This window comes from Linepithema humile, chromosome 6, assembly GCF_040581485.1.
Source record: "Linepithema humile isolate Giens D197 chromosome 6, Lhum_UNIL_v1.0, whole genome shotgun sequence".
NCBI lineage: Eukaryota > Metazoa > Arthropoda > Insecta > Hymenoptera > Formicidae > Linepithema > Linepithema humile.
This window is the reverse complement of record NC_090133.1, coordinates 6941033-6966645: the sequence shown is the minus strand read 5'-3', so window position 1 is coordinate 6966645 and position 25613 is coordinate 6941033. Positions and strand designations below refer to the sequence as shown.

The following is a 25613-nucleotide window of genomic DNA, read 5'->3' as shown; positions in this document are numbered from 1 at the left end:
ACCATTTGGTACCATGGCATGTAACATCTGTAATATGCGGGAACGCCGCTAGTTACACGCGCGACTGATCATCACACGCCCGTCGAGAAATCGGACCTCTTTGCGCTCGGGTCCACCTCCTTCGCCAACTGCTCGATATCGCCGATTAAATTTTCATAATCGCACGCGAGCATGGAAACGAGTCCGAGCGTACCGTGCCATTACCGAGATCATAATCGAGAATCGTGACGAAGTGGAAAGGGGATAATTCACAATTTTTAGCTTGTTTTGCCTCGAATCATTGCGGAGCGGTATTACTCGAATTTCAGTTGGCACATGCGAGCCGCTCATAAATTCGATTTCGAATATCTTCCACCAACAAGGATAAATTTCATTCGTTTTACGTTAATACTATTCGCGCGCGCGCGCGCGCAATCCGGTGAAAACCGGATTTCAAGTTTCTCATTGATAACCGAGTATTTACAAGCAGCGATGAAAACAAGCATTGGCTAATTTAATTTCCGCAAGAAACGGCTCGTTATCACGGTCACTCGAACTTGGAGAATCTTATTGTTAGATCGATGAGATCAGACTTAGAATGGTATCATCGGTCATACATATGGTAGGTAGATAGAATAAGGTAAGAGCAACCTTTAATTATCGGCGATCGAGCGATACAACGATTCGACGCAAAGGGTTACCCGCACAAACGTAAAGCGATTTTTCGACGTTCAATGCGGACCGGCTCCGATCGTCTCTTTTTCGAATTACAAATACAACGCAAGGCGATGTAATATCTCTTTCCTGACCAAAGTGGAGGGAAAAGAAGGCAATCGTTACATGCTTGACCGAACGTTCCCCCGACTCGTCGTCGGCTACCGGAGTATGACATCGTACTATTTCAAGAAACGATCTGGAAAGGAAGGCGTCGGTATTAATTGGTCGCGGAGGAGAAACACGACGGCAACGACGGCGGTGGTGACGTTCGTCGTCTTCTCGCTTCTTCGAGAATGTTTTTTCGTGTTCGCTGCACAGCGACGAAGACGATGATGTTCCAGTCGCAGCTTCCTTTCCGCGCTCCGAACAGAAGAGACCAACGGGAATAGGAGCCTCCTCCTTCCCCCTTCTCAGCCCCTGTCTCACCGCCGAGGTATATCCTCGACCGCGTATACCGCGCGTACACCACGTATGCACCGCGTATACCACGTCCACACGTACGTACACGCGCGTACACGCCGCGGTCGTCGCGGGGAAGAGCGCGTAGAAAGGCATAATAAAGGCAGGTAGAGTATACGAGTCCACGTGGACTAGACGACCGACTGTCGTGCAGCGGCGAAAGAGCGCACGCGATTGGTCGCCGGCCGCCGTTCTAGCATCCGGATTGGCCTTTTTCGCCGCATGACGACGCCTCTTTATACGGTTCGAAACGTCGCTGGGCATTTTTATGCACGTAGATTGGCCGCCTCTGGCAGAACGCGATTCTTATAGGCGCATCTCGCGAAGTCTCGGAGTCCGCAAGTCCACGTGGACTGCTGCTGCTGCTTGTGCCGTCACCACTGCTGGCTGCCGCTGCTACGAGGCCGAGGTTAAGACGCCTTGGCAATCAAGTAGAACCTCGGGCAAGCAGGGCCGGTTACGGCGCGCGGCATCGTGCCGGTACACGAAGAGAGAGAGAACGAGGGAGAAGGAAAGCGTACACGAAGGCGGCCATATTTAGAGAAGGAAATCAGCGAAGAGCATTTCGCGCCGCGTACCACCGAGCTACTCCTCCTCTCTGCCATCCGCCATTCCTCCACAACGACGACAACGACGACGACGACGACGACGACGACGACGATGACGACGACGACCACCTTATCGTCTTGCTCTCGTTCCCCGGCTTCGGTTCGATCTCTACACCGGGGGCTCTTTCCGCAGCCCGTCGCTCGGATGGATTTGACGGATGGAAGTAACCGGCCGGTGTGTGTCTCTCTCTCGCACGTACCCTTTGGTACCTTTTTCTCGCCGCGCCGATACTTCGTCCGCGGCGAATATTAACGGAAAGGGGAGTGCGAAATAAGTCACGTACTTTTTTGCGTGTGCATAACGGCGTCCCGGGTGCTAATAACGAGTCGTCTTTCCGTCTCCTCTTCACCAGCGTGCGACGCGAAAAAATGCTTACGAACCTTTTTTTTCAGCCGCTCAAACCTACACACACACACTCACACACACACACACGAGCGCGCGAACGTCAATGGTGTACGCGCGTGTAATCACGCGCGCCGAGGAGCTTTCCCGAGAGCTTTTTTGCAGTCGGAGTCACAGTCGTTGCTGCCTGTCGTCGTCAGCGAGCGTCGAGTCGGTGATGAAGCTTGAGAGAGAAAAGAGCTCAAAAACTTTTTCCACATCGCGCCTACGTGGCACGTAACGCGATTTCTTCCTTGCGCTTCTCCGGTTTTCCGCGTGCGCGCCTCCATCATTTTCATAATATTCCATCCGGGTCGCGAGCGGGTTCTCTTATTTGTTTCGCTCGAACCGCAAATATCTCGGCACTCGATATTCGCAAACGCGAATATTCAATCCGAATTGGCGATATTTCCGCTAAGGGAAAATCGACTTAGAATTTTTCGAAAAATCCGCTATTCGTAAGAAAGTACGCTGACGAGCATTTTAAATATATGCGTGTGTATTTAGAAGTGGACTATTTTATTGTACTTGTTTGTTATTTCAACAAAGAAATACGATATGAAACAAATAATTATTGATTGATAAACGATCGATCGTCTTCAAACAGTGTTCTAAGTAAAGAATTATTCTGGAAACACAAAAGCGATAGATCGAAGACGATAGATCGGAAATATTAAGAATGCTCGCTGTCGCTTTTCTATGCGTCGCGACGCTCTAGCACTATATATTGGCGCGCCGATTTACGGCCGAGCCAATTGGCAGCCGTTACAACCGCTCGGCAAGAATAATGCCAATTAACACGTTTTTCGATGAGCCAACTCGTCGCGCAAACACGAATGCACGCCTGCGTGTATCCGGTTCGAGCATCGTCGACGAGTGACAAAGTTTTTCGGCTGGAAATATTTTTCGAAGCGAATCGTGCGTCAGCCATGCGGACAAGCGCATCATCGCCAGAGCCGAATTTGCGCATAAACTAAACGAGCTTAACGCATAAACTAAATGTTTCGCGGTTTCGTATTACGAGTGATCTCGTGTCACCTTAAAAAAATACGTTCCAACATTTTTATTATTATTGCATATTGTAATACGTCAATTTTATTTGGACTCGCTTCGGAGGTACGTTTGATTAGCGAGCGGTTTTAGAACAAGCATCGATTCTTCCACTGTCGTGGCAATTTTTTCCTTTTATAATCACGAACGAATGATACGGTGAACATTTTCACGAAAATATCGGAAGCCGGTATTGATACTCGAGAAAGATTGTGGAAAAACCTCTACTCGATACTAGAAAATTAGTATGACAGTTCGAAAATGAATAGAGTGAGTGATAAAAGAGACTGATAAGATCGATAAGTATGACGTTCTTATCCCTGCAAAAATAACGTGTTAACAGGCACACTTTGAGTATGTGTCGAGCATCGCGCTAAATCGATCCAGTTGTGTAAAATATTACATTTTATAAACTGCGTGTGTTGCGCAATGCGCCTTCACGAGATAGCACTAATGATAAAAATTGACAAGCTTGCGCGAGGGTGAATCTGGACCCTTCAGAGAGCCAGCGACACACGAGCATTATCTGTCACTTAGTTGCTCAGTTACGCGTAATCTTTGAAACCTTTCTTACAATTTTAGATAATACGTCCGGTTGAGTGGAGTTCGTTGATAAGTCGCGAGATAGTAACTGGTATTTTTTATAAAACGACCTCTCTTTTTTAACAACGCGACCCTATCGTGAAGGTTAACAGTTTCTGAAATATGTACGGCGATTATAATGCGCGTATTAAATAAAGACCTCACACCGTTGATGTTAATAAAAATAAATCGATGTCATATCTGTATGACTCTTTATACTCATTTTTTAGACGCAACTTGTTTTATTTGTGTGATTCTTACATAATTTTCCTAAATCAATGGTAGACTTTTCAAATCTTTCTTTAGAGAAGAATACATTCCAAGACATACCGTCCCTCTTGAAATTCTGTAGCTTATCTTTTATTTTACCTGTCACCTCAATTTTACTTAACTGTTTACACCCATCTTGAAAAAAATAGTTTAATATCTATACCTATCGAATTACTTGTTGACCACTGGTCACTGAACGGATAGCTTAGGAATGCGTGATAATTCTTCCTTTTTCTGCAGGAACAACACATTTTTCTCTTTGTATTTCGTTTTGTCTCGCTTCTTAAATTGATTTACTGTAGGGGACATATTTCTTTTCAATTACGTGCCAGTCGAAAAGGCTTTTTGCATTCGTTCCAACGTTATTGTATAAGTGAGGTTTCTCGAAGATTAATAAACCATTTCTTTCCATGGAAAAGCTCCTGATGGGAAGCACGTGGAGGCTGCACAAGGACGACACCTAGCGTCCGGAAGGTGGCGGGACGGACGTTCCTCTACGATTGGCAGTGGCGGCGGCAACGGCAGTTCGTCAGTTGACACACGCGCGTCGTCGAGTGTGGGTTGTTTCGTATTTCGTAATCGTTGTTGTCATAATTGGTGACATATACTTGTTTTGTGTATTTGTCATTTCTGTGTAGCTACGCGAATGTTCTACGTGTGATGTTGCACAGTGCGTTCGTACGATTTACCGTTGTGAACGCCGGTGTGAACGTGTGAGTGTGTTAACACCGCCGCTATTTACCACGGCTGTGATGAGTGACAGTGAGAATACCGCTTTCCACGAGGCGCGGTAGTGACGTAGAACTTTGGATATAGCATGTACCCTACCAGCAGTATCAACGCGGCGGCGGCGGCAGCGGCGGCCGTGGCCGTAGCGTCACGACATCCGGTATATAGACTTCATTTTTTCATTCTTTATTTACGAATAATATCGAGGAAAATGTGAAACAGGTCGCTCTTGAGAAAGAAGCCGCTCGAAAAGTTTAAAAGAGGCGTTAAGAATGACAAGTTTTTTCCTTGCATATTTAATGAACATACTACTTTGTGCAACTCCAACTTTTCTTTCGTCATTTCGATTCCTACAGTAATTGCGTATGCAAATCATTTATAATTTGTTGCAAATTATTGCTACTCGCATATAGAATATCTTCCGCTAGTAGTAAGTGCACCTTCTTCAGCCTGCAGATCTTTTTGGTTAATTTGCAGATGATTTTACATTTGTAGAAGAATGTTGAGACATTTATTATTCTTTAAGTTATAAATAATTCAAACTAAAAGGCCTTTTTTAAACAAAATTTCAGAGAAGCAAAGAAATAATATAGTAATATTTTTTATTTTAAATCTCTTTATTTTAATAGAATTTTAATTTTAAAAATTTGCAGTGCACTTAAAAAAATATTTATATACTAACAGTAATTGAAAAATTTTTTATAATTTTCGATAAAAAAAGATAAGCTATTTCTCGTAGAAAACGAGCAAAAAAAGAAAATAATACGTGATAAACGTATAAGAATAAATTATTATCTACAATCAATTCTCGAGAATTAGAATTAGAATTAGAATTTTTTGGTCCCCAAAGATTTCGGTCCTCCGAAGCGGAAAAAGTAAAAATTTTGACCTGCTCATTGTTCCCATTGTCAACGAAATATTTTTCCCATTTCTGGCGATTTGTCTGTAAAGCAGCTTGTTAAAATCGTATAGATTTTCTTGGCTATTTTATGTTCAATGTTATTGTTATGATTTGGTCGTGTTAGACTAAATCTTCTGATTATACAGCAGGAAAGTTGTCGGTATTTACCATATTTGCTACCAGTTTTTTCCTTTTTTCTCTTCGACCCGTATGTTATACCTGCTGGTTTCCTTCACTTTCCTTGCTAGCTTTGCCTCTACAATATTCCAATATATTTCTGTTATTTTATTTTTTTCTATATCTGTCGCCAGTTTATCCCTGAACGCATAATAAATTAATCACCATTTATCTGCTATCTGTAATGATTGATCGTGAAGAAAATAACGATTCTTACGCAACTTCAACGTGTCTATGAACTGCGTTATTTCGAGCTAATCGGCCGATATCTATTCGCCACATAGTTATTATCATACATACACACACACACACACACACACACATATACACACGTATTATTTTTTTCCGCTGTCAGCGTCACTCCCGCAGAGTAATGAGATAATTAAAAAGTAGCGGTGGCAAACTAACATTTTCCAGACCGGCGCGTGGAGCCTTAGACCAATAAATTCTTTCCGGCAATTATTTATTTTTCTCCCGATTCCGCCGCCTAATGCTTGATAGTTTGCACCCTCGCCGTCACGCACGCACGCGTGCAGACAGGCCGGGCAGGCGGGCACGCACGCTCGCACAGGTTCCTGCGCTAAATATCTGGGCGCATCCACGTATAAATACGCGGCGGATGAAATTGACCCACGTTGTACGGGGCGGAGGAGTGCGTAAAAGGAGGAGGAGAAGGAGGAAGAGGAGGAGGCGGAGGCGATGGGCGAAACGCGCGCGGATCGAGCCGAGTGACGACGGAAAAATATTTGGCCGACGAGCAAATTTTCATTCGACTGTAAACACCCGGCGAGCCGAAGGAAAAGCTCGTGCGCGAACGACGAAAATAAATCTATATATCGCGCTTTCGGGGGCAAAGGGGATTTACGTTTGCAGCTACGCCCGTCCGGTATCCACAATTACGTTATATCTGTAGCTGCCATCGCGCACACGGCGGCTCCGATGATTACCCGCGCCTAGCCCCTGGTCCGGAAAAGCAGGGCAAAAAAAAGCCAAACGGAAAAGTGGAAAAATAGACACAGACCGAGAAAAAAAAGCGCGTCGCTCAAAAATGAATTCGGTCTCGTTTGGCTTCGCCGACCGCTTCGCGCAGCGAACTGCAGCGAACCGCTCTGGAAGACTTCCAAAGCGCGTGTTCGGTATATTGAGAATCTGCAATAGATTTTCTCCCATCCGAAATTTCTCTTAAAGTATTAACTTTATTTTCCTGTGTGTCTCGAAAGTATCACGTTAGCGACGAGGCCGGAGTAAGCTTTGCTTTTTGAACGAAACTGAAGCAGATGGGATTACTTTGACGATCTACCAATTTAATTGAAAATATCCTTTTGTACATTTTTTTGGACATACCTATATAAATATATGAAAATAACGTATCTATTTATATTTTTAATTTATTTAAAATTTTTATTCGTGTTTTTACAAGCGCAATGATAATTTCATTAGTGTTCCGCCAACGACAACCGAGCTCTCTCCCCGTTGTAATTATTTCCCGGCGCGACGAGAAGGAAGAGACGGGGACAAAATTGAAATCGAGACGAGAGGGAGAGAGAGATAGAGAGAAAGAGATGAGGTGCAACGAGGAGGAGAAACGGCGGAACGATATCGCGCACGCATCACGAAATTTGCGGGCCGCGGGCTCGCTCGCTCGCGCGCGCTTCCGCAGAACCGCAATATGCATTGGTAATTACACCGCGATGAATTACACCGCGGAATGAGCGAAGCGTGTTACGTGCAATTGGCGCGAGCATTATAAATCTCGTCACGTGCAAACAGTTGGCCACCTCCTCGTCTTCCTTCTCTCTTCCTCTCCCTCCATCTCTCTTTCTCATTAACACACACGACATTCTTCACACGAAAATCTCAGACGACGAGAACGGCGAAATTACCGCGAACAAAATGCAACATGCGTCATACTTTCGACGACGTACCGTGCCGTGTAGGTGCAATCTATTATTACGCGTAGCGTAAATATCAATTTTCGCACACACGGAAATACAGAGCGGCGCGCAACGTAGGCGCTCAATTAAATTTCGATGGAGGCAAAACGCTTTCGATTTCCGCAGAATATCGCCATGTGTAATCCGCGCGAAGATTGACACACGCGTATTTACGTGACATTAACAAATTTACTAATTGTCGGGGGAATCGTGCGCCACACTGTGCGATGCTCTGGATTAATTCGCGCCACGTGACGCGAATTGAGGAGGGACGAAAATAGCTGGTAACGAATAACGTAAGTCGGCCTACTCATCCGTCGTAGTCAAAACGATCGAACAATTCGTCGCTTTCGGTCGATTCGTCGTCGTCGTCGTCGTCGTCGTCGTCGTCGTCGTCGCCGCCGCCATCGTCGTCATTCGTCGTTGACGCTCCGGTGCTTGACCGAGTTGACACAGGCGGTGGTTATTGGCACTCTGCAGGGCCGCCAGGGCTGTTTACGTACAAGCTGTACAAATATTATTTCCGGGCAAACCGGCCCGTCGATCATTACGAAACCCCAGGCGGAAAGTTTCAACGGATACACTTGCCCCGCTCCCCCGCCCCCTTCCTCACTCTCTCTCTCTCTCTTTCTCTCTCTCGTATACAGTGACTCACATATATACATGGAGCTCTCTTGTTGTAACATTGAGTCCTTTAAATCGACTATCTCATGTCCCTTTTGGCTGACCCTTAGAAATCAGATCTATTGGCTGGATCGACTCTCCAGGGTTATCCAAGTCTTGTATTTCGATAGGTAGCTTATTGATTTTTGTCACACTAATTATTATACTTTTCGACAAAAAATACACCTCGCAACATTGTTAATTAATTGAGTATAAATTGAGCATAAATGAGTATAAATGAGTATAATTAAAAATTAATGTGATAAGATATATTAGTTTCAAATTATTAAAATTGTTTCTATCTACATGGCAATGGATTATAAATTTTGCTAATGTAAGCTAAAAGTATAAATAGTAGTAATCATCGAATAATAGTACAGTTTTGGAATTTACTTTTTCGCCATCGACGAGAAACATCGTTTAGCTCGAAATCAGCGCGTTATCTCGTGTTTATTCCGGCAATTAAATTTCCTTTATAATGAATGACACCGCATTATGAGAATATAAGGTATGAAAAATAAAGTTGCGCCAATTACGCCCGCGAAAAATTGCTAGGATTATTCATTGAGACCGTAAAACGGTTCTTCCCATCGTTGGGCTTGTGGATTAATTAGTAAGAGCGCGGAGGAGTTAGTTGAGCACGAAGATCTCTATCGTCGAAGCAACGTGGCGTTGTCGTGATCTCGCGAAAGTGTATTTAGCTATTTAATTAATCGTCGCTAATCAATCTGGAAAAAACGCCTGCACGGTCGAGATCATAATTCGACTGGTGATTTGATTGATGATATCTTTCAACTTAAGAGATCTGGAATCCGACAAGCGGTATTAAACACTTGCCTAACTGTTCGTATTCTCATTGGAGAATTTTCTGGAATGTTTTAACATTGTAAAATATTGACACTAAACTGTTTAACGATTCGTAAGTATAATTAGGCGACTGACGACGACATGGCAAATAAGAGACACACGCGCTGTACGTGTGATGCAATCGGACTTATGTTGATTACAGTCGTTAATTCAATCATTATAAATCACCGCATTATCTCGCAGACGCATTTAGACTCAACATACGCGATTTAATACGCGATAATAATATATAAACTCACCGATTAACGTATATCTCGTTAATATAATCATATTTTACTAATTAAATTAATACTCGAGTTTGAGAAACGTCGCGAGAAACTGAAGCGCGAAGGTGCCGCCTAAATATTAGCGACTTTTTACTAGTCGGATCGTTTTTATCGCGCCAACACTCACGTCGTTCGTGAAAAAAAAACAACTCACGATCGTGTGTGCGCTCATATGACGCGCGACTTGACACGTGTAACTTCGGCGGGCCAAACGAGCGCGCACGCGTTTTATACCCCGTGTACACTGTTCACAATAATGAGGAGTTTGCACAGACCGGGATCCCGACGTTCTTCAAACAGCGAGAGCAAGGACAAACAGCCCTATATGGACGGATGGACAAACATACGACGTATGCGTTCGTGCCCGCTCGCTCGCTCGCTCGCTCGTCCGTCCGCGTTCACGTCGTCGGATCGGCGCTAACCTGACGCGAACGCGACGCCGAGTACTTCCACCCGCTTATACGAACGGAGCCTCTTTACCCTTCCCGCCGCCGCTGCGGAAACTATCGACCATCACCCTCGCTCAACAAGCACCATAAGCGATATGCTGGCTAACATTTGCCAGGGCTAAGCACACAAATACGATACAGTGCTGTTTGCCCGGCCGGCAGTGGTGCTCGATCGCACCGCGATATCATCGTCCATTGGTATCGGCACTCCGCCGCGGTAACGGTTTAATTCATCGCCGCGATATCGTGGTGAAGATTTATGAATGATCGAGCGGGGATAATATCCGCGCGCACGCGCGCGCGAGCTTTGTTCGAGAGATTGTCGAGATCCTCGGCTGGAACCCTCAGCGAGAAGGAAAAGGGGGGGAGAGAGAGAGAGAGAGATACTATTCAGCGAGCGGCGCGACTGCACGACGTGCGGCATGTGCCATCCTGGCGCATCCTGGCGTGACGGTCGGGTCAGCTGGTCGGTGGTTTGCGAACTATCTCAATTTGCCTAAGCCGCAACCACGGCGACCGCGAAAACCGCAACTTCCCTCGTCGTGGCCACCTTTGGCCGCCCGCTCCCTCGCCGCACCTCCTCTACTCCTCCCGCAATTCCTCTCTTCCTCTCCGCCGCGACCTCCATCCGACTATCCGTTTCCTCTCCGCTCATCCAGCTATTCCCCTTTCTTCTCACGCTCGCCGCCATTGTCTCGCGCGTTCCACCCTCGGTTTCAAGAATTTAGCGCGACTGGTCGTATCGTCCACCGCACTAGCGGTCCGCGGAGACTGAAATTCCAGCGTGACATATATATCTCAATGAGGACGACTTTGACCCCTTCACTGTCCGGACGCTTCGCAACACAGCGCCTGTCGTCTCTGAATTGGGTCAAGTGTTTATTGCTGAGTTCAACGTGTGGTCATTACCTTCGCTTATGAGGGTCGTACGATGTTAATCCTACGTGTGTTGTCAACAAATATCGTGTCGCTGCACGCCGTGATGCAATTTACGGATCCAGCGCCGAAGGAAGCAATCCGCTCGCGTGCATGTATGCGGAGGATATCGTTAACGATATACTACTATATATATATATATATATTTATATGCGTGCGTATATGTAAACGCGCGTGAACGTGTATTCATACGCGATTCACCGCGCAGGCTCATAGTTTCGGTTGTAGCGTGTAATCCTCGCGGACACCGCAAACATGTAATTAACACTTGCTCTCTCTCCGCGCGCCGTCAGAGAGAGAGAGAGAGAGAGAGAGAGAGAGAGAGAGCGCATCGCGAGAGAGAACCGCCCCCGTTGCAAGCGGCGCAACTCTCTCGGGCCGAGATCTCGTACCCGACTATTGCCGACCCGTACACAGGTCCGCTTCGTGTAATCGCGTACGCGCCCGTGTGTGCGTACGTACATCCACCGTCCGCCACCCCAAGCCTCGTCCCTCCGCACCCCTCCTGTGTGTGCTCCAATCTACTACGGACCTCCTATCACTTTCGCTCGCACGGCGGCACCCCTGCCCTTTCGCGGTCGAACAGCTGTACGGAGTTAATTATTCGGGACGGGAGTGGATCTCGAGAGCTGGCCGCCGCGCGCGAATCGATCGCCGACCGGCGGGTTTCTGGGACGCGATCGATATATCTGATACTGATTAAATTGACTAACCGCCGCAACTCTCTTCTTTGCAGGGCCCGCCGCAGCCCGGTCAGCCGATGAAGATCACGGTCGCCGAATACTGCGACAGGATCAAGGATGAGTTCAACTACCTGCAGACGCAGTATCACACGTGAGTATCGACGATGGATTTTTTTTCTCCCTTCTTTTTCTCCCCCTTTCTTTTATTGCGACGATATCGCGATATTGGCGTCGCCGGAGAAGAAGCCGCGAGCGCTTTCCTGTTTCGCGCGCGACGAACTCTTCGTCCTTCTTTTTTTTCTCTTCGTCTATTTTTGCCCTACGCGGAAGCGCGCGTAAGGATATAGCGAGCTCGTACTACGCGGGGCAAAAAAAAAGGTCTGGGAACAAGCGCAGCTGCGCTCGGAAGTGCACGCTATCTACAATGTAGTTGCACGACGGGATACGTAATGGCAGCTCGCGAATATACGAACTCTTCGAGCTCCGAGTTACACGGGAACACGGGAAGACGGGCCTTGCATTTTTCAGCAGCTCTCGCGGATCGAAACTTTTCTCGTTGTCCGACGGAGGCTTCTTTCTTTTTCTCCCTCTTTTTTTTTTTCTTTTCGCTCGCCACGTACGGAGCATATTCTATTCGCGACGAACGCGGTTTTCGCGGTTCGCATTCTCCCGCTTCTCTCTCTCTCTCCCTCTTTCTTTCTTTCTCAATTCACCAGTTCGCTCGAGCGTGTCCGTCTCAACTGTTTTCGCATGCGTTTCACGACGCGTTTTTCATCTCTCTTTCTTTCCGCAGGTTGAAGTTGGAGTGCGAGAAACTGGCTTCCGAGAAGATCGAGATTCAGCGACACTACGTAATGGTGAGTGCAATCGCTGCTGTGTCGTAAAGTTAGACGTGCCGGTTAGACATTTCCCTCAACTGCCTCTTGCCTCTGTGTTCCCTCCCTCTATCCCTCTCTATCGCGCTCTTCCTCTCCGTCTCTCTTTCGCCTTCCTTATCCAGAATGATCATGCTCGCTCGACCGCTAAACCACCTCGGCTTCTTAGCATTAATTGCATCCTCCAAGCCGGGGCCGGGCCGGGCTTTACATTGGCTCGTTACGTCGCGCCGTAGCATAGTCGGGTATACTATAGATGTATATATCTATATATACATCTATATATATATATATATATATATATATATCTATGTATGCGCTCGTGCGCACCTACTGTGCATAGCTAATGACTCTAAGAGCCAGTGGCTCTCATCGAATTAGTCTACAACACGCGCGCGCGCAGCTGTCTCGCACATTTAATGACGAAGTAATACGCTGTTAGGTCGCGGCAGCGGCGACAGCGGTCCACAGCTCGTTAATATTCGAGCGTCTCCTCGCCTCACCTCTGCCTTCCCGCATCCCGCGATCGGTCCACCGTCGCGCTCTCCCACGGCGCGACAACTAAAAAGGAAAAAAAAAAACAAAAAAAAAAACGAGCACACCGCGACGGAGAGTTATTTATGGACTTGCGGGTCCCGCGAGACGGAGAAAGAGAAAAATAGCTTCCTCGCTCTGCAAAGGAGCTTGAATTTATTTTGTGACGGAATTGAGAGAACAATTAAAGATAATGCCAAAGTGCATTAAAAAGAACGGGCTTAAAATTTTCTCCGCCGCATTTGCGAATTGGCAACAATTTCGAAATCGCGCGGCGACGCCTGACAACGTCCGCATCCACGTTGTTAGCCGTTTATTTATCTCTTTATTGAGCGCCGACCGAACGACGCGGTAATTAAATCGAAAACGCGATGTTGGAGTTTTACGCCCGTAGCGTCGATTTATCGTTACCGTTTTAATTCGCCGGTGGCTGCGCGCCGCGTTCGCGTCGACCTAATCGGCGTGGAGAGTTTAAACGCAATTAATCTCTGCTTAGTCCATTTGATACGAGTGCCTTTCTCTCTCTCTTGCTCTCTTTCTCTCTTCGCCGCGCCGCACTGGCCTCGTTAACGCGCGTTAAGGACGTTGCATCGCCGCCGTAACGAACGCTATTGCCCCCGGGGAAAGAGTGTGCCATTGGTCCGATGCTGTTGCCGCTGCTGCAACCAACTGATCTCAACAACCCGCGTTAGCGTGCACTCCATCCCCCCCGATACTCGTTTCCAGCACCCTACCTCATCCCTATCTCCTCCGCCGCCGCCGTCTACTTCTCGCTGTGTCTATCTCCCGGGTGAAATAACTTACTTACGGTGCAATTAATTCGCCCGTGTAATTACCGGGCTAATGGTCCGTAAAATTAAGAACCTGTAACCCGCCTGGCGCGCGTTTACACGCGGGCTCGCCTCCCCGTCTCGCATTTCTCACGCGCGCGCGTTCTCTCTCCGCAACTGCAACTGCAACGGCCGGTTTCTCTCAAGCACACTCGACCGATGGACCCGAGTGCGTTATCGCGATTAACGATAATTAATAACACGTTGGCGTAACGGCTGAAACGCAGCCCTGTACGCCGCTTAAATCGATCGTTGAACGACTCGCGAAAAATCTTCGGTTTATGACGGAATTGCTCATCTCGAAGAATTTTCCCTATTTCTAAGAGATATGTCAATTATATCGAATTGATTAATAAAATATATCATGAGACATTTTTTTTTGCAGTATTACGAGATGTCCTACGGCCTAAGTGTAGAAGTGCAAAAACACGTGAGTCTGAAACAATTTTTTAGCTAATTGTTAACAAAAATTTGACTTTTCTTTTTCCTGAATTTTATTTTCTATTTGTTATTAACACGTATTGCTGACACTATGATTATCATTTTCTTTATTTCGTTATTTGCTTTTACATATCGATTTCATTATTTGCTTTTCATTACATTTTATATTTATTATCTTGTAGAAATATTTTACTTCTACTTTCTAGTTGTAGGTTTTATTCATTGTGATATATGTTATTTATAAATCTTGTATACACTTTCGATTATTTATCTTATCGATAAGAAGACTCTGTAATTTTTCTCTGTGTGGTTTAAGAGATTCTAGAAAAAAAGTAAACTTATTTATCTATCTAATCTATCTCTACGATCTAATGGCTGACAAAAGCTGTTAGATGTTGGGCTAGGTTCGAATAACGGCGAAATGCCGTCTCGAAATTCGCACGAAAGGCGGACTCGAATCGTTGCGTCGGCGAGAGAGAGGGCTTAAAGCCCCGTAAATACGTCTCATTATTCGTATATCTTACGTTCGCGCCGCTCGCGAGTGCTTTATTCTCGGAATGTTGGACGGAATGTATATACACACTGTGGGATTATCCGACCATAGACCGCGCGCGGACGCGACGAAAATAGAGGAACGCCCTGTTGACAGCGCATCGCATGGTTAGAGATATGTAGCCAAGCCTCGCTCGTTACTCGCGCGTTTAAGACGACGAAGCATCGGGCTGCCGCCGTCTAACTCGCGCTTTCATTACTCACTCGAGACACGTTTCTCCGTCCGTTGAGAGACATCGCCGGGAAGATGTTGGGACCGAGGCTGGACCCGAACTACTACTCGCGCGCCGATGCCTTCAACATTCTATCTCGCTTCCGAGAATTCTAATCCGCTTGTCGAGCCATCGGCTGAACACATTTGCGATATCGAAAATATGCGAAGGATCCCTTTATAGATTCGGAATGTTGTCGGATAAAGTCTCTGCACGAATTTTGATTTTTGTTAATTTGTAAAATTGGCGACGTATCTCGTAATAAATATCAAATTGTTTATTATTGCTATTTTATATCAAACATATATCAGATTGTATTTGCATATACATTCTCAATATATTATTGTAATTATTTTCCATTTTATTTTCTATCATATTTCGCATATGATGGATATTTTTTGCTCTTGCAGACGGAGATAATAAAGAGAATGAATGTTATTATCGGCCAAATTTTGCCGTATCTTTCTCAAGACCATCAACAACAAGTCCACTCTGCGGTTGACAGGGCGAAGAATATTACGGTGCCTGAATTAAACACCATAATTGTAAGTATCTACACGAATGTGACACAACGACACATACACACAAAATTGGCCAAATTATTCGCGAATTTTTCAACCTTCCATTGCGAAGGGATGGAAATGTGCATTCTTCTCTTTCGGTTACTATTTTTGTACTTGTTATTTCCGATTCCCAGGTTCCTTTCTTTATTTCGTACCTATGGCTATGTATTCACATGCGGCGATAAGCACAATTGCGCGCGCGGTCGAAACGCGAGATTGGCATTCGACAGCCGCGTCGCGTATAATTGAGTTCCCAGTTGATTCTCGCGTGCATGACTCGAATAATTTCTCAGCCTTGTGGATACTACCAGCGGAACAAACGTACGGCTTTGCGCGTTGAAAGAAGCTTATCGTTTAAACTTGAATCAACGCGCAAGAGAACTAATGTATAAACAAAATTCTCGTTAAGCCCCAAACAATTATGTTGAATCACAGACAAGTAAAAAAAAGTTATTTCAACATTTCTCTGTTGTATTTATGAGCTGTGCTATATCTTTCGCAATTCATACTTTGTCAAGCGTATTCTTCGATCTAAATTAAAACGTTCGCTTAATTTTATTTGCGGATACACCTAATCGAGACTTTATGACGGTGAAAGCGCAAAAAACACGATCGCTCGGGCAAGGTCATTGCGACACGAACCGCAATCTCGCCAATCTGTCATTACGCGACGCGCGTCGCTGTTACGCGGAATATAATTAGCGTGCTAGTGTGCTACAGCCTGTCGAGAGGGGTTCCTGACGAAGGGATCGCGTACGATGGGGAAAGTACGGGGTGGCGGGAGTGATGCACACAAAACGTGCGGAGGGAAAGGGTGCGGCGCAGGCCGAAGGGAGGATGAAGGCAAATAGACAGAAGCGCTAACCCTCATGAATATGTATTATTCGGTAAACAGAGGTTGAATCAATATTTCGTTTAATAACACTGCGCGAGGAACGTATAGTCCTCCTACCCCGATTTCCCCCCGTCCCTATTTCATCTTCCTCCCGCTCACCTCGGGCGAAAAGCGATGATGGTGGCGGGGTTCCGATCCTTCTCTCGTCCCGCTGTTTCCTCCAGCCCCCCCCCTTCCCCCGCTAACACGTTGCGCGTATTATTCACGGCGCGTTAAACCTCGTTTGGGACTATTACGTTTCGTTTCACGCCGGGGACGAACGCCGCGATTTTCGATGTGTATCGCGTCCGCGAGGGTTGGACGATTTTTCAATTCCGCGATCAGCAGCAGCGTACATATTTTTCGCGAGTATTTCACGAAGCGATATATTTTTTAACATTATCCAAACTTGCGATATCAAATATTTTAGCAACTATATTTCCAACTACGCTTTTTCTATTTTATTTTAAATAATTTACATAACAAGTTTTTCCCGCTATACAGTCAAAGGCAATTCATCGTTATTGTTAATCGGCCTTGTAAATCTTTTCGTACACCATGAAATCACACACACACGTACACATGATAGACGATCGATTTATATGGACCCTATTTTGCATACGCGGTTACAGCAACAGAGGGACATACCGCGGATCCTTCAGCAAATGCACGCTCAGCAAATACCGCCGGGAGCGATAGCTGCTCATCCGGGTTTACCTGGACTTCCCGGATTGGGGCCAGCTGCCCCTCCCGGGCTTCCGGTGCCGACTTCCGCGTCCGCGGCTTTGCTCGGTCTCGGACTGACGCCCGGGGCGGCTGCCGCGACCCCCTGCACGACCACCGCCGCGCATTCTCTGTCGATGCTCGGCAAGGCGGATATCCATCGCGGTCAACCGGACGATCTCAAGAGCAACGGCGGTAAGTCGGCTATATCTGGCAATGTCTAGCTTTGACATGCGGTGACGTGTGATTCTATACCCAGTGTCCGGCAATCTAGTCTTTCAGTCGCCGTATTCGCCGATAAACATTTAGGATATATAGAAATTAATTTTTCTCTTGATAAAATTTGATCGTTATACAATTATTCACTGACACATTATTTTATATTATTCAGCACTTTGCAGTTCGAAAGACAGCGCGTCGCGTTAATTTTGTTTAATTGGGAACGGCGCGTTAGCCAAACTCCGGCTTATATATTTTTGTTTTTCGCGACTGACGCGATCGACGTGATTATTGTTCAACGCGGTGAACGGGAAAAGGGGAAAACTAACGAAGGGCGAAATTTCGACCGCTGGTCACGTTCGATTTAACGTATACCCCGCGCGCGAGAGCGAACGCTGCCTGCCGTTACAGAGTTAGCGGAGATCGGCGCGAGGGTGTAACATATATACTCTCGACGGCTCCTACCTCTCTCTCTCTCTCTCTCTCTCTCTCTCTGTCTTCCTCTCACACTTTCTCTCTGTGTCTCTCACCTCGGTCGGGAAATGTTCAAAGCGCTTTATTACGGGTATCCGCTTTCGGCGGAGCGAACGTGTTTGTGTCACCCTGTTAGCGGACGCGCTAGCGGCGGTTTTTAGCGAAAAGCGCGCATATAAATATGCATGAAGATCATTTATATGGGCGCCACCCGGGCGACCCCCCTCCGCCCCTCGTTCTCAACGATGGCTACTGCCCGTCGTTTTACGACGCGGCGCGTTATTAACATTTTATCGATGCGCAATACTACTCGATATTCGATCGCTCCCGCGCGATTTCTCCTCGCATCTTATCGACGAAGGTATACGTTTATATAACACACCGGATCGTTGACTTATAAAATTAAAATATTTAAGTGTGCAATGAAGCCGTCCGGTAGTCTAGTAAATAATGTAGAAATATTCTTAGACACCGTTCTCTCGGTCTTCAGATTTACAGCTGACATTATCGCATGCACATTTGTTTGCTTTCAGGTCTGAGCTCGACGGAGGAGAGACATGTAAGTAACATTTTTTCCTCGTTTATCTACGATGGTTTGTTTAACTTGCAATGTTGAAATGTTATGAATCTCAATGAGATCGCGGACAATTCTCATTTTAGCAACGCAAACGATCGTTAGATTGGTTACATTGGCGTCTCGATGTTTCAGCGATGTTATTAAAGTATAGAAAATTATTCAATCGATATGACATACGATTTAACCAACTTTTCAAATTTAAAATCCTAATTATAACTTATCAAACATAAATTAATGTTTTCATTCATGCATTGCTATTGCAGAACAAATATTAGTCTGGACAATAAAAGTTACATTTTGCAAAATAAACGATTCAGAAACATAATAGAGTCTCTTCGGTTTTGCAAAAGTTAATGAAACGTTTTACAAAGATTGTTTGCTGCGCATTGTAGAAGTGACATATATTTTGTTATACGGTGTATATATGTGAAACGCGTACGGCTTGTACAACGTACACTCGACCGAATGACACTTATTGCGGCCTCGTGTATTACACGCACATTACGCGCGTGTAACTTGACTCGCGCGCGCGTCAAGAGTACAACGAGCGCTGCTTCAGCGTACTTCGCGTACGAGTGCGTGCTGTAGATTGCATTTTATACTTTCGACCGACGCGCGTATGGCCTGTAGGCGCGAGGAGAGGCGTAAAGTGGCGTGAATAGGAAAAAGAGGTGGCATCATTTTTTTCCACCGAGCTATTTGCATAACTTGAAGCAACTCCCGTGTTTCCTTTTCTTTAATCACATTTAAATTCTGCGCACTTGTAATTTTTACTTTGAAATCCAAGCGCGCGAGACGGTTAATTGCCGCAAAAATCGCGGCAACACAATGAGGTTCGTCACGTACAAGCGGTCAAGCGGTCGGTTAATCTAACAGTTTTTTAAACTTCTAAAAATGGAACGCATCCTTTCCTATCGTGGAGAGACGTCGCGCGTCTACATCGGCAAAATCGGCGAGTCTCGCCGTGTCGTGGTCGAGACGAAAGAAGGCGAGAAAGAATAACGTTGAGGGGGGGGGGGAGAGGAAAGGGTATATCTTGTATTACGGGTTTGCCGAGCCTGTAATCATCGCGGGGCCGCGAAACGCCCATCGACGCCCTCTCATTCCGCCTCTCGCCATTCTATTTTCTTCTCTCCTCGCGCCCGTTCCGTCCGTGCCGACGCCGGGGCACCACTTTCCTTGGGGCCGTCCGCCCTCTCGCACCGCACGATCGTGCCTCTTTTTCTCCCCTTCCTAGCTCTTCTCGCTGCTTTTCTTCATCCCCCTCCGGCGCTTCGTCGCGTCACGCCGGTGTGCACACTCTATAATCATTATCGGCTTTCGCAGCCGGTCCGCGTGTGCTGCGCGCCTCGTTCTTTCCGTCTTTTCCTCCTTTCGACCGTCTCCTCGTTCGTTTGCACACACTCTCTCGCCTCCGTTCCCGAATTCCATTACGCTCCATTACGAATTGACCGATGAGCAGGCCCGCGCGACAAGACGCCAACTTTTCCCCCTGCGTGTAGAAATTTGCGGGAATTTATCGCCGAGACGCGCGCCAATATTAGATCCCGTGCGAATCTTGCGGAATACGGCCATCGGCCGTGGATATTATCGCGCGTTCGTGCTTCGCGCTTTCCATACGCCTGCCTAAATTGATATTTCATTGAAGCGCGTCATAGGTGAAAAATCGACACGACGCAATGCCGCTGGAAGTTACATTTTAATACGTTACACAACGAGTGGATGTATCCGGGGGCGGGCGGGCGGGCGGTAGGGTAAAGTCGAAATCGATTATCGTCGGGGCGTTCGCGTGACGATTGATAATAACCCGCGTCGACGCGGGTAATTACGGTTTTGTCACGTTCGTCGGCGCCAACAGGGAATATGTAGCTAATCCGTTGTTCCCGCCTGTACTTGCCCCACGTGGTGTCTGTTGTTAAACGAGATTAACAAGATCCGCGGGATTAGTGGGGAGGGGGCGAGAGAGGCCCGTATTTCGTTTGAGCGATGCGTCTTCGGTTCCATATCGCAAATCGATTTACTATATACAGCTTATCGCGTATTGCGAACACGAATCTGCCTCTTAAAGTTTCTCTCTTCTAAGTTTTTCTATCGAACGTTGTAAGGGAATATCGGGAATCCACTTCGCGACTTCGATGCTCCGATGCTTTCCTGGCAATCGTAAACGGCGGAACATACCGCTGCGCTTTTGCGTAAGATAAAAGCATCGTTACCTCTGTGCGTTTTACAGAGAAGCTCGATATCGCCCGCTGACAAGTACAGTCGATCACGGACACCGCAGGAGATCACTCACGCTCATCACTCGCAAAATCACCACGATCACTCGATGCACACGATAAAGAAGATGAAGAAGGATCACGATAAGGACGTCGTACACGTAAGTGCTTAATAAAAAAAGATTAACTCGTTCGTACTTTAAGAATCGTGACAAAGCCAAGTCCGTACGATAAACCGTGCAATTATTAGCTATTCTCGGAACACTGTTCAATCTTTATTGTCGTTGTAAATGGATGGTAGCCAATATTTAGCGATCAATAACTATAATCTTGAAGACGCAATATCGATCTGTGGAATTGTTATTCAAATACATTACATTTAACTGTTAACTTTGTTAACTTTTTTGTTGAAAGGAATTTGAAATTTTTCTTTTTCTTCAAATTTATTTTGTTTCGTTCACGACGTTCCTTTAAAATTATCATAAAAACTTTTAACCGGTTTTCCTTGAACAATATTCCTTGAAAACATTAATATGGCAGTCCATCACTACATAATGTTACTCTAATAAGAAAAAAAAAATGGTTGCCTTGAGAAATACATTTAATCGCGCGCGATCATTCTTTCGCAGAGCGACGGCGAGAAGAGCGACCAAGATCTAATCGTAGATGATGCAAGTGATGGTCCTGGGAGTCCAGTGGTGAATGGTGCTACGTCACCGCGCGAAAACGGCATCGATAAGATTTCCTCGGTTGTGGTGCCGTCACTGGGTTCTTCCGGCATACAAAATGTAGCGAAGAAGGATGTGTTAGCGCCACCGCACTCGCCCAGAAGTGGCACGAGTAGCAACGCTAGCACGCCCTCGGCCAAGAAAGTGGAGGACCGCGAGAAGCCGGCGACACCGATATCGAAGCCGCTTACGCCGACCTCGGGAGCCGCGGTGGTGATCAGCAACAGTATAAAGTCGTCAACCCCGAGTAAATTGCTGCAAGGCCCATCAGTACCGCCTGGCGCTATACCGCCACCACCAGTCACCTATCCCGGTTCGATGCATTATGCGCCCGGTCCACCGCATAATCTCGCGGCGGCCGCTGGTCAGCATCCGCACGTCGACATGATGGCCTATAACGGTTACGCGACGCCGAGACCGCCCGCCTCGCTACAGCAGATATACGATCCTCACTCGGCTATGAGAGCCCCCGTGGGATCTATCGCAATACCTGGAGGCAAACCGTGAGTAACCAAGTCCATCTTAATATTTCAGATTCTAGCAAGAAATGAACAAGGCGTGAGTCGAATAGAAATTTATGTTTTTCAACTTCGTGGAACTAACGTGACTCTTATAATGAAAAAATAAGATCAAATTAATTGAGGAGATACTAATTTCCTTTAAATTGCAAGTCAACTTAATCGATTAATGTGAATTTGGTTTATGACTAAACTCGCGATATCGCATATAATTAACATTGATGGAAACTGTGAGAAATTTGTTGTAATCATTCAACGGAACGGCATTTCGCAGTGCGTACAGCTACCACGTCTCGGGCGACGGCCAGGCACAACTAGTACCGTTCCCGCAGGACGCTCTTGCCGGCTCGGGTATACCGAATCTCGCGCGTCAGATTAATACTCTGAATCACGGCGAGGTGGTGTGCGCCGTAACGATCTCTAATCCGACCAAGTACGTTTACACCGGCGGCAAAGGCTGCGTAAAGGTATGGGATATTAGCCAGCCGGGTATTAGTTCCGTCAAACCAGTCTCGCAACTTGACTGTCTTCAGCGAGATAATTATATCAGGTTAGTAAGAGAGCGATCGAAATTAATGCATGAAGCGCGCTTACGCTCTCATTACGCTCCTGTGCTAAAACTGTCGCTTCGCGTTTTTTTTTTCTCAACACAGATCAGTGAAGTTACTTCCGGACGGCAGAACTTTAATAGTTGGCGGGGAGGCCAGTCAGCTGAGCATTTGGGATTTGGCGAGTCCCACACCGAGAATCAAGGCTGAATTGACCTCGTCTGCACCGGCGTGTTACGCTTTAGCGATCTCGCCTGACTCTAAAGTCTGCTTTAGCTGTTGCAGCGACGGCAATATCGCTGTATGGGACTTACAAAATCAAGCCCTTGTTAGACAATTCCAGGGTCACACGGATGGTGCCTCATGTATCGATATATCAGCAGACGGTTCAAAACTGTGGACTGGAGGTTTGGATAACACTGTTCGTTCGTGGGATCTTCGCGAGGGCAGACAATTGCAACAGCACGACTTCACGTCACAAATATTTTCTCTCGGCTATTGTCCTACCGGCGAGTGGTTAGCGGTCGGTATGGAGAACTCGACTGTCGAAGTATTGCACGCCACGAAAACGGACAAGTACCAACTGCATCTTCATGAATCCTGTGTGCTGTCCTTGAGGTTCGCTTCCAGCGGTAAATGGTTCGTTTCCACCGGGAAAGATAATATACTGAATGCGTGGCGTACGCCTTATGGAGCATCGATATTCCAGGTTAGTGTGCTTAGCTAATTAATCCTCCCTTCGTCGCTTCTCATTTTCGCAAGTTAATGCGATCAAAGAAGTCTTGGAATGATATAATTCACGTGAAATCTTTTAAAATCTAAAAGGCATGCCAATTCTTTCAACTATACGAACCGTGCGCAATAATTATTTTTGATTCATTCACAAAAGTATCTTAGAAATAATAAGAAAATACGAGCAAAACTTTTTTGTCGACATTTAAATTCTGAAGCCGTCCGCGCTTATTGCATGTTCGACGCGCAAATTACACAAATTACCTTCGCACCTTTCACGCGGAGAATAAGCACGGTGTTACGCGCGAGACAAGACGGCGGGACGAGGCGCTGGGGACGATCGCGAAACAGTTCATTAAGGAACTATATAATTACGCGGTATAAACCGAGCCATCGAATCGTGACTCGCTAAGCAAAAAAGCCTGATTTATAAAAGCTAATGAATAATCGCTCGCTGAACGCGCGATTTCGTTATCGAGCGGAATTCGATGCGGCGGAATAATAATAGATATCTGACGAAGCGGCTCGTAAATATGTTTACGTTTTTAACGTTTCATAAAACGAGCAAACGAGCTCCAACACTCGAATTTTTATAACGTTCTATCTTGCACGCTTTTTTTCCTTTTTTCTTTTGCTCTCTTTCTTACTCGCTCTTGTCGCGCTGTATAAATGTTATCGCATGCTCACTCGACGATGTGTTTGTCGATTATATTTACAGTCGAAGGAATCCTCGTCGGTGCTCAGTTGCGATATATCGACGGATGACAAGTACATCGTCACCGGTTCTGGCGACAAGAAGGCCACCGTCTATGAGGTCATGTACTGAAATGCTATCAACTGGCTGTCTCCTGGAAACGACGAGTTCTTTCGGAAGCGTTATGTCGAATAACGTGATATCGCTGTTGTTGTTCCTTTTGTTATCGTTGTTGTTATCTGCTCGTTGACAAGAAAGTGAGATTGCCGGTGCGAAGGCCGAGTCAAACGGACACGAAAGATTCGTGATTTTCCGAATTTTAATAACCGCACACTTGCAATAAAGAATGAAAAATCTAAAAATGTACTTAAGACTGCAGTACATGACGTAAACAGTATACAATAAGAACATAGCGATCAATAATATTATTTCCTGTGAGACTATTAAAATAAATAAAAAATTTGTTTCTTTTAATAACACGCTCTCGAAAATATTTTTTCACTAAGATGAAAAAATGATTAAAATTGTTTAAAAGAATTTTGTGTTTATTCTCAATTGTAAATAAAATAATATTAATATTCTCTTCATTAAATTATGTATTCAAAATAAATGTACAAATTAATTTTTATATACCTATGATTTTATATGCATATGATAATTTGTATCTAACAATACATATATTCCAGTATAAATACTTTAAATGTTTATAATATATATATATATTGCTATATATTAATATATATATTGCAATATATATAATATATATGAAAAAATATTTATATTTAAATAATAATTTTAATATTTATATTAGAATATTATGTAAATTAATCAGTGGCATAAGAAGTTAATTTTGAAAATTGATTAGAACGTCTCGTAAATACAAAATTTGTCGTTAAATGGTCTCACATGGAAATGATATTGGTTTATATTTGGTTTACATTTAAAACCTGAGCTATCAAAGTTCACAGCTCGCAATCTTGGAAAAAAGCCGTTTTGTACTTACAGCTTTTACTGTCGGTTGTTTCGTGTTTTACACGCGTCCAGATCGAAATCCGTTTCTACTGACGCGCGCACAATCGCTCTTTAACTGTAATTATTCCCGTCTTTGTCTGTACATTTTGTAAATAGCAGGTTTTAAGTACACCGTGATATTTTTTTACTTCTTCTAAGAATGAGAGGATAGGTATAAAAATTGTAAAAATACGTCGAAATAAAAAAAAAAAACACGAGAGAATCGATCAATAAATGCCATATAATAAATAAGACTGTATCTCATTTAATCCTGATAACAACTCCAAAATCTCACGAGTTATATCTCTTTGTATTTTTGAAATACCGCATTTCGTTGCTATTAATTTTTTTTAACGCGTCGACATAATTCGGCATTTGGGACTTCCATGAACACGTGAAAATCTAGTAATCGAGGGAAGGGAGACGAAACAGCGAGATGACCGGTCGTTCCGGTAAAAACAAAATGATTAGTGGCCGGCACGCCGATAAAAATCGGGGTTGCGCATACAGCGGGCAGGTGTCGGCGGAAATAAAAAACAAGGACCACTCGTTACTCTATCCACGTGAATGTTGTTAGCGCCAAAAAAGAGGCATCAACAATATTTAGTTGCATGCCGGCGCAACGGGCGGCAGGCAGCGG

At 45.4% G+C, this 25613-nt stretch overlaps 1 protein-coding gene across 2 annotated transcripts; it reads left to right on the top strand.

Moving 5' to 3' along the window:
* The first annotated feature begins 449 nt into the window (after window positions 1-449).
* Window positions 450-25225, top strand: LOC105678341 (protein groucho-like). 2 transcript variants are annotated; one of them, XM_067357923.1, is made up of 12 exons: window positions 450-601; window positions 11706-11803; window positions 12446-12509; window positions 14277-14321; window positions 15507-15641; window positions 17166-17451; window positions 18483-18508; window positions 20757-20903; window positions 21372-21973; window positions 22263-22538; window positions 22642-23245; window positions 23987-25225. In XM_067357923.1, exons 1-12 carry the CDS (start codon window positions 578-580, stop codon window positions 24092-24094), a joined length of 2415 nt encoding a protein of 804 aa, XP_067214024.1. In that variant the 5' UTR covers window positions 450-577; the 3' UTR covers window positions 24095-25225. The 2 variants fall into 2 exon arrangements, with proteins under 2 accessions (XP_067214024.1, XP_012233015.1); XM_012377592.2 differs by lacking the exon at window positions 450-601 and adding an exon at window positions 4570-4936.
* The last annotated feature ends 388 nt before the right edge of the window (window positions 25226-25613 follow it).

Coding starts and splice junctions, on each gene's coding strand:
- LOC105678341 (XM_012377592.2), top strand. CDS start 4,865: ATGTACCCTACCAGCAGTATCAACGCGGCGGCGGCGGCAGCGGCGGCC. Junction 4,937..11,705: donor CCGTAGCGTCACGACATCCG/GTATATAGACTT, acceptor TCTTCTTTGCAG/GGCCCGCCGCAGCCCGGTCA. Junction 14,322..15,506: donor GTGTAGAAGTGCAAAAACAC/GTGAGTCTGAAA, acceptor TTGCTCTTGCAG/ACGGAGATAATAAAGAGAAT.